The sequence below is a fragment of the Neopelma chrysocephalum genome, unplaced genomic scaffold, assembly GCF_003984885.1.
Source record: "Neopelma chrysocephalum unplaced genomic scaffold, ASM398488v2 Primary Assembly neopelma1_166, whole genome shotgun sequence".
Taxonomy (NCBI): domain Eukaryota; kingdom Metazoa; phylum Chordata; class Aves; order Passeriformes; family Pipridae; genus Neopelma; species Neopelma chrysocephalum.
Window position 1 is genome coordinate 1,492,065 of NW_020897828.1, and position 9,447 is coordinate 1,501,511.

Sequence of the window (9,447 nt, forward strand, 5' to 3'; positions counted from 1 at the left end):
GCGGTGTGGGGAGTGGGTTTAGGGGTCCTGGGGTGTGAGGAGCAGGTTTTGGGGGTCCCAGGGCTCAGGGGAGCGGGTTTTGGGGGTCCCAGGGCTCAGGGGAGTGGGTTTGGGGTCCCGGGACTCAGAGGAACAGGTTTGGGGGTCCCGGGGCTCCGGGGAGTGGGTTCGGGGGTCCCCAGGGTGAGGGGAGCGGGATTAGGGGTCCTGGAGTGTGAGGAGCAGTTTTGGGGGTCCCGGGACTCAGGGGAACAGGTTTAGGGGTGCCGGGGCCCAGGGCAGGGGTTTTGGGGTCCTGAGGCTCAGGAGAGCAGGTTTGGGGGGTCCCCTGGGTGTGGGGAGTGGGTTTAGGGGTCCTGGGGTGTGAGGAGAGGGTTTGGGGGTCCCAGGGTGTGAGGAGCGGGTTTTGTGGTCCTGAGGCTCAGGGGAGCGGGTTTGGAGGTCCCAGAGCTCAGAGGAACAAGTTTGGGGGTCCCGGGGTGTGAGGAGTGGGTTTTGGGTGTCCCGGGGCTCAGGGGAGTGGGTTTGGGGTCCCAGGACTCGGGAACAGGTTTGGGGGTCCTGGGGCTCAGGGGAGCAGGTTTGGGGGTCCTCGGGGTGTGGGGAGCGGGTTCGGGGTCCCACGGCTCAGGGGAGCGGGTTTAGGGGTCCTGGGGTGTGAGGAGCGGGTTTGGGGTGTCCCGAGACTCAGGGGAGTGGGTTTAGGGGTCCCAGGGCTTAGGGGAGCACATTTGGAGTTCCCGGGGCCCAGGGGAGCAGGTTTAGGGGTCCTGGGGCTCAGAGGAGCAGCAGTGGTGCCTCTGTCCTGCCCCTGCCCAGTGTTGTTTGGGTTCCAGAGGGGGCTTTAGCTCTGGAGGGGGCACCAAGGGGGTTGTTACCCCAGGCACGGGAGCACATCCATAGATCAACCCCAGGAACTTCCTGACATTCAGCTCAACCCACGCATCCCCTGGGTTAGGACAGCACTGCTTTGCCATATCCAGGGCATTCCCAGACCGTTTCCATCCTGCTGTGCCCAGTCTCTGCTCAACACCAGGCTGAGCCCGTGCTCCTGCAATACCCAAAACTCCAAGTCTGAAACGTCAGCCTTTCAGCACAGTATTTATTTATACACAAAACCAGTGCGCTTTGATCACATACAAGTTTTGATCCTGCAAACTCAGATTTATATAGTTTTATTTTTTACAAAAAATACATTTTAACAAGTAAATAAAAGCCATTTCCATTAGTCCACCCTTCTCCAAAGTGTAAATGTACATTGTAAATTTTTCCATGTTTAAGATAGACATGTGCTGTATCTTGCCAGTTGTCTACAAGAAATTCAACCAGAGTCTGGTGAAACAGAATAAATAATGACAACGAAATGGAAAACTACACACCAAGAAATGGAAAATAGACACTTTTAAAAGTCCTCCCTAGTTCTGGTACAGCCACCCATTCACAAACCAAACCCTTTCTCCTTCCTAAAGTACAACAGTCCTGCACTGCCCTTCTTGGCCTATTTGAACAGAGATCTTAAAAGTGAAACACTGGAGAGGAACCCCCTGAACTGCAACTCCAGGGAACATCAGCTGAGGAACTCAGGACAGGAGCAGTGCCAAGGCCAGAAATGTTGGCTTTGGGAAAAAAGACACTTCCTAGGAATTCACATCTTGAACACTTGATTTTTTTTCTCTTGATTTAGTTTTTATATTTCAAAGCAAGAACCAACCCTTTTTCTTGAATAGCTGTTTCATAGAATCACAGAATCAGCTGGGTTGGAAGGGACCTCCGAGATCATCAAGTCCAACCCTTGATCCAACCCCGCTGTGGTTCCCAGCCCATGGCACTGATGCCACATCCAATCTCTGCTTAAAAACCTCCAGGGATGGAGAATCCACCACTTCCCTGGGCAGCCCATTCCAATGGCTGATCACCCTCTCTGGAAAGAATCTGGGGGACAAATCCCAGCACAGAGTCCAAGGTGCACTTGCTGTCTTTGCCACCCCTTTGGTCATTGCCGATGCCTTGGGAAGAAAACCCTGGAAGTGGCTGGGAATGCTGTCCCCACTGGAACAGCCTTGCTCTCAGGACCCTTTCTTCCAGGAGGTTTACCCAGGACCATGGAAAAATGGGAACATTTAGAGCACAGAACTCTGAAAGGGGAGATGTGGCAAAGAGGGACTCCCTTACCTCACCTATAATCCAAGATGTCTAAAGCAGTGACATTTGGATGTTTTCAGCTCTGGCTCACTCTGTAGTTCACCCCACAGGGAAGGAAACATCCCTCCTTTTCCAAGGGCTCCCATTCAACCAGTTCATCACCAGTTTTCAGGATAAAACCCTTAAGTTAAGGAATCGCTCCTCTTTTGGTACTAAACCACAAGTATTACCCAGATGGCAACATTTTCACCCACTACTTACATTTCTATCCCATGAAAGCATCAGCCAACATTGCTGGGAGCAATGGAACGATCCTGTGGGATACAACAGCTCTGCCTGGGAAGAACATCAAGGAAGTTCTTTTTTGCATCTCTAAGATATTCCACTACTGACACTTTAGTAGAGGAAATAATCACAAGTATTAATTAATGCTCACGGAAGAGCCAAAGTGAACGAAAAAGCTTCGGTAGAAAAGTATGAAGATTCCTAATCGTATAAACATTTTGCAAATTTAATTACAAATACATTTCAAAAGCAAAATCCTTAACTCAGTACATCAGGGCTGGTCAATATAGACAGTGTTCCTTCAAGAGGGAGTGAAGGGAACACCCACTGCACCTGTGGGAACATGGAAACGTGCCCAGTCTATACACTTAGAGATAAAACTGGAGATCAAGGGAACAGGCATTATATACATTTTGGAACCTCCAGGAAGGTTATAATGGAAGATCAACTAAAACTCTGCTAAAACAGGAAGATATTAAGTACTGCTGATTTCATGCATTTGTTCTACGACCTGCCCTAGAATTTCATCCACGACATCAATGTCATAATTGACTTGCTGCAGGTCCAGGTCAGGCAGCATCGTGGCCAGGAGTTGTCCAACGTTCACTCGCAGCGAGCGGAGTTTCAGGCTGGGGAGAAAGAATTCCAGAGGATTAGATGGGAGTTTTGTGTTCAAACACAGAGTTCTTTATCTGACAAAGCTGGACTGGAAAGGCTCTGGGTGTCACTCCCATAAACCAACACAAAACTGATGCAGTTCAAACTGCACAGGAGTTAAGAGGTCCAGTCCAGGCAAAGTGCTTTGCCTCCTCTTTTCCTTTCTTTCCTGGATGTCCCTGCTCTCTCCTATTCCTGACCCAATTCCTTTCAAATGAGCCATCCCTTCTCTCCAACATTTCCTTGCACCCTCAGATCCTTTATCACCTCCAGGAACCAGTTTTCACAGTGCTGTCATATCCCAACCAACTGGTGGGGAAGTTACTTCCAAGTCCTGCATAGATTTGCTCGTTCTTTTAGGAAACACGAGTCAGGTGCTGGAAGGAAAAATAAAATGAAATGCTGCTGGCAGATCATTTTTCCTGGGGGTAAATCTCCTCTTGGGAGATTGAAAGGGGGCTCTGGAAATTCTCCAGCTCATTCTCTACTCCCCCTGCCAAACATTCAGAGCAGGGTGCTCAGGGCCTTCTTGAGAATGTCCTGAGGTGGAGACTCCACAGCTTCCCCATGTCCTTTTTCCAGACCTTGACTACCCTCCCTACCCTCACTGTGAAAGGTTTTTATCCCTAATATTTCAACAGGAATTCCCTGGTTGGCACTTTGTAGCTGTTGCCTCTCATCCCCTCCCTGTGCTCACGAGAAGCTTCATCCCTACATGCTCTCATCAGGCTGCAGGAGAGAGCAACAGGATTCCAAGAGATCCCACTCTTTGTGAGGCTCTTTCCCTCAGCTTCCCCTCCTCTCTCAGGTGCTTTGGGCCCTTCTCACCTTGGTGGCCCTTCAGCAGCCCTGCTCCTCTCTGCCAGTGTCACTCCAGGGTGCCCAGAAGTGAGCCCGGCACTCCCTGTTTGGTGTCTCAGAGCCCAGGAACAGCGAGGAATCCCTTCCCCACCTGGTGCCTGGACTCTGGCCAGCACAGCCCAGTAGGCACTGGTCTCTCCCACCACAAGAGTGCACTGCTGGCTCACATTCCACTCCCACTGCCCCAGCACCACAGGGCATCTCCTTCCAGGTTGCTTCCCTAGGACGGGGCTCCAGCTTGTTCACTGGCATGGACTTGGCAGGTGCCTGGGTTGAATTTTTCAGGTGGGTTTTTTCAGCCCATTTTTCCTGTTTCTCAAAGTCCCTCAGCAGCAGCTCTGCCCTCCTGAGTTCCCTCCAATTTGATGGCAGCGTGAATTTATTGAGTTCATTTTGCTCTGTCATACAGACCATTAATCCCAGAATCATCAGGGTGGGAAGGGACCTGCAGGGTCATCCAGTCCCACTGTTCCCAGCACCACCAAATCACCCCTAATCCATGTCCCCAGGGGCCACATCCAGACACCTCTGGGACACTCCCAGACACAGGGACTCCAACACCTCCCTGGGACACTTATTCCAAGGCCTGACTGCTCTTGCAGGGAGAAAGTTTTTTCTGATCTCTGATCTGAACCTGCCCTGGTGCAGTTTGAGGCCATTTCCTCTCCTCCTTTCCCTTGGACATGACAGCAGAGCCCGAACCCCCCTCCCTGCCCCCTCCTGTCAGGGAGTTGGGGAGAGCAATGAGGTCCCCCTGAGCCTCCTCTTCTCCAGGCTGAGCCTCCTCAGCTCCCTCAGCTGCTCCAGCCCCTTCCCCAACTCTGTTCCCTTCCTTGGACATGCTCCAGCCCCTCAATGTCCTTTTGGAAGTGAGGGCCCAGAACTGCACACAGGACTTGAGGTGCAAAGGCATTAACCATTCCTGGCCTTGCTCTTGATCCACTATTGCCCTCAGTCACTCCAAGAACTGGTTGTTCTTAATCCCTTTGACCACAATGGGGCTGCAGGTGCCTTCCAGGTGGATTTGTTCCACGGTGTTCCCTGGGACTGAGGCTACAGTGACCAGGCTGGAGCTGTGCCTGTCCTAAATATGGGCATAACAACAGCCTTTTTCCAGGCATCAGGAATGCCACAACCTTTTGGAGAGACTGCGAGGCCAACTCTCCCTCCATGGGCCAGTTCCTTCTGATGCCTCTCATCTGGTCCCATGGAGGAGTTTGCTGAAATGGTCCCTTAATTCAGTCACTTCACCCCTTAGATCATCTCCTGGCTCAGGGCCCTCAGCTCATCCCTGCTTCCACGTGCTCTGTGTCCCCTGTGTGTGCAATTCCTATTTACCAAGAGCTGCCAGCTCTCTATTTGTAAGTTTAAACCCTGCTTTAGTTCAAAGCTACACTCTGGACACAACCCAATTCCACAGGACTGGCCTGCAGCCAGGAGTTCTTCCAGGAAAGTTAAATTTCAAACCCAAAGACTCTTTTCAGTCCAGTACTGTTGCTTCAATAAAGAAAAACAGACTCTACAAGTGAAGTACAACACACAGCATAAGCTAAACATCACCCTCTTCCCTGCCTCCCTTTTCTATCCTTGGTCTGCAAGTCATATCTAGAAATTACAGAACATTTTTGATATTTTAAGAAGTATCAGTATGGCATTTCTACTGTGCCAACCCTGCTCACACAAACACACAAACCATAAGTTACAGAAACCACTTGATAAAAAAAAACATTACTGAGTTCGGAGTCACACGAGGCAGCAGGAAAGAATTCCAAACATCACATTTTATTATACAATTATCAAACATAACCTTCATCAAAACGTTTCAGATACAATCAAACAGTCAAAAAAAAAATCTTCCTTGAAATATCATCTAGAAAGAACAAAACTGATACCTTTCTCCATCAGAAAAATTTACAGTCTCTTCTACATTACTGGTGGTAGAACCATTTGCATGTGCAACTGCTTGTGGAATTGAAGCTTTCAACTGGGCGAGTTCTGCCTTGAGCTCTTCACACTGACAGGCCATTTGGTTTTTTTCCACTTCTAGTAGTTCAATCTGGCAACAGAAAAGAAAAGAAAAAGCTATAAAACCCATACAGCACGTTGTGTATTAGAGCTGCTACGAAACAGGCAGCAAAGCCCAGAGATAACAGAATGTTTTAATCACATACCTCACTTTTGTATCTGTCCCTCTCGATGCTGCACTTGTCCAGCTGCCTGAACACATTGTCCAGCTGCACGGCCATTTCCTCCACCTCACTCTTGCTCTCCCCATCAGCACATGTGCTGCACTCAGTTTTTAGGTTCTGCAGGGTATTGCACTGCTCCTGGAGCTTTGCTATTTCTCCCAAGGCCTGCTCGTAGAGAACAGTCACTTCTGCCAAGCTCCTCCCATTGGCACTTTCCTCCTCGCCCGAGGGAACTGTCTCTGTGGACTGGTGGCACATTTCCTTCTTTACATACTTATTATTCATTTCCAAAAGCCTCTCCTCCAGTGTTTCTACCTGTTTGGTCAACGCCTCGCACTTGTTTTGGTACATTTCCTTCTCCTTGTGTAACAACTGCAGCTGATTTCTCAGTTCATTTTCAGTCTCTGCAGATGTCTCGGGAACACCGTTCACCTTGTGCCGCTCTGTTTCCACCCCCGCCCTGGGAATTTCAACTGGGATTTCATCTTCCACCTCTTCCTTTTTAACCACCAGGCCCGGCAGCTCTGTCTGTGTCGCCGAGCTCAGCTGTTCGCTCCTGGGTTCTGAAGTGGTGGCAGCGCAAAGCTCTCCGACCTCCCGGTTCTCCTTCTGCTTCTCCTCGTGATCCAAATTGATGCACTCGGTTTTGACCGCGGGAACGTCGGGATCCGCCGAAGGCTTTGGAGTGCTGCTCTCCTCTAAAATGATGACATCTTCGTCGTCATCATCATCATCACCCTCATTGTGGTGGTTGGCTGGTCTGTCACTCAGTCGGGGTGTCTTCACGGACACGGGGGTGGCACAACTCTGCGCCCTCCGTTTGAGGCTGAGAAGGGAAACGTTGAACCGATCATTGAACCGCAACAAATATTTGTTTCAAACCACGTCTGGTGTTTCTCTGAGCACGGTTAAAAACTCCATAACTACAAAGGGATGTCCCCCTGCAGGGGATTTTAAGATGTGCAAAGCCAGAGTAAATCCCTTCCCTGTAAAAACAAGTGCCTGACAACCCCACGCTGAGTTACCACCTTCACACACTGGTTTGAAACAGAAGACTGAGTATTTCCAGGAACATCCCCACACCCCCATTCCTTAAGCAGCAGAGCTTAAGGAAAACACCCTGTGGAGTGTTATTAATTTTAGAAAGAAAGAGGAATCTACTTTGTCCAGGTGCACTAACCTGCTGTCAGCGTCTGGATGGAGGGAAGTGACTGATTTGATTAAAATAGGCAGAGATCTTCTGATAGCAGCATCTGATGATTTTGGTAAAAGCAACCTTGGAACAGCTTCCTTTCCACTCACAGCTGTGAATGTTTTGAAGTCTTTACTTGAAGAAACAGATGTTTTTAAAAATATTTCATTACTGATCTATAAGATAACATAAGTTAAGAATGAAAATAAACAGATATTAGTAGGTTCTTCAGAATAGACTTAAGTTCTCCTAATTATACACCAACACCTAAAATTCTGACTGACATTTATGTATTACAAGGATCTCCTTGAACCCAGGCTCAGGATTTTGCAGTAAGGAAGCCTAACTAGACTCCACGTTGCAAATCCCAGTTTTCCCAGTTCAAAGTCCTGTGCAGAATCCCAGACAAGAGCTTTTCCCAAGCTGTAGCTCTGCCTGAAGTCTGCCCATCATACACAAACCACAGGACAGACATCCCTGCTAAAGAAGCTGCTCATAATTAACTCAGTTTGTCCAAAATGAACAGTACTTTACTTCTAGAAATTACTTGTGTGTTTGGGGAGATGTAATGGCAGAAAAACTAACACAGTGAAGTTAAAACAGCACATGTGACATCTCTTCTCCAGAAATGATCTTAGGTCAGCACTTTACTCTGAATGCAACCTGAGCTAAATCACACTCATGAAAATTTAATTCTGGGTTGCAATCTACACATTCTCATCACTCAACCACGCTGATTTGCATCTGCATTTAATCTGAATTTGAGTTCCTCCTTGCACAGGTGTAGCTGCTACACCCCTGTCCACCCCCTGCCCCACTTTTAAGGGCATCTTTGCTTTCATATCCTCAACACATCCCTCTACACAAAATCCCCTTCAATAATGAGGTGCCATTTCATAAATCCAGCTATGAGTGACTGACATAATTTCTACACGACTTGGTGAGAGGCCTTTGCCCCCCTCAAACTCCTTCCTCTTTCCAGTGTTGGCTTTTCCATCGTGGGACAGCAAAGATTTGGGGCATTTGGGGTTTACTCATGGTGAGCAAATCCTGTACAGCAGAACAGGATGTGAAACCAGACACTTCTCCCCAGGGCATTTTCCAGGCAGCTTCAGGAGTTACCTGGTGGCTGTACTCCAGTCTCTTCCTCAGTTTTTCCCTGTCTCTGCACAGCAACAAGGAAAAAAAAAAATATAAATTAAGAGCTTAGACTCAAACACTTCGCTCATTATAAACCCAAACCAATGCCCACATTTAAAAGCAAACACAATACTAATTATCTCAGCTAGATACAGTCCAGCTCTAATTGAAGTATTGTTTACTGAATTAAATTCTTCTGCATGAACCTAGTTCTTATAGCCTGAAGTTGGCTTAATTTCAAACAAGTTCTCTCTCAGATAAAAGATTTATTTAAAAAAATGGAAAGAAAAAAAATCCCAAACTCCCAATTCTAAGATATAAGCCAGCATTAAAATTACTCAAATCAGGTTTTTTTCCCCACACACCTTGGCCAAGAATCCCCTTAAATAAAGAAATTGAGATATTCAGCTGCTTCAACGTGAACCTTTAAAGTATCAGCTACACAGACAAGGTCTCCTACCAGCCCTCAGAGTTTGCTTCTGTATCATCCCAAACTATTCCCACACTGCTAATTCCTATGGAATTAGTGTTTCCTATGGAATTCCTCAGAGCTGGACTTCAGCCCCAGTTGCTGCACCGCCCTCCTGAGCAGTTCATAGTGTTGAAACCCTGGAAGAAAGTCTCCAGAACTCACTTTTTCTTGTACGTTTTCTCATACGTCGGATGTATCAAATCGTCATCTTCCGGCTCCTCGGGCACGTTACAATTCCTGAGCGAAGGAAGGGGAGGAGGAAAAAAAAACAACCCACAACACAAAGAGCTTAACATCAGGTGATAAACCAAGAGCAGGGTGTAGGCATTCCCTGGAATGTGGCCTTACCTGAATTGCGGGTCGGGGTTCAGGGAGCAGTACCACTTCTCCGGCAAGTGCTCGATTCCGTCCGGGAGCTTCCGCCACTTGAGGCACGCGTCGCACTGCACCCACGTCTGGTCTGGCTGCTTTCTGGGAGGGAAGAAGGAAAGGCTCAACCTCAGTGAGTG

At 48.2% G+C, this 9,447-nt stretch overlaps 1 protein-coding gene across 1 annotated transcript in view; it reads right to left on the reverse strand.

The window, feature by feature from the left end:
* Positions 1–1,837: 1,837 nt before the first annotated feature.
* The window catches only part of MORC3 (MORC family CW-type zinc finger 3), a 20,962-nt gene continuing 13,352 nt past the window's right edge, over positions 1,838–9,447 (reverse strand). The window contains exons 11-17 of the mRNA XM_027701735.1: positions 9,287–9,409; positions 9,101–9,175; positions 8,449–8,491; positions 7,315–7,502; positions 6,117–6,960; positions 5,838–6,001; positions 1,838–3,056 (exon numbers count right to left, since the gene is read on the reverse strand). Coding sequence (XP_027557536.1) covers positions 2,903–3,056; positions 5,838–6,001; positions 6,117–6,960; positions 7,315–7,502; positions 8,449–8,491; positions 9,101–9,175; positions 9,287–9,409 — 1,591 coding nt within the window. The 3' untranslated portion in view covers positions 1,838–2,902. The remainder of the gene's footprint in view (positions 3,057–5,837; positions 6,002–6,116; positions 6,961–7,314; positions 7,503–8,448; positions 8,492–9,100; positions 9,176–9,286; positions 9,410–9,447) is intronic.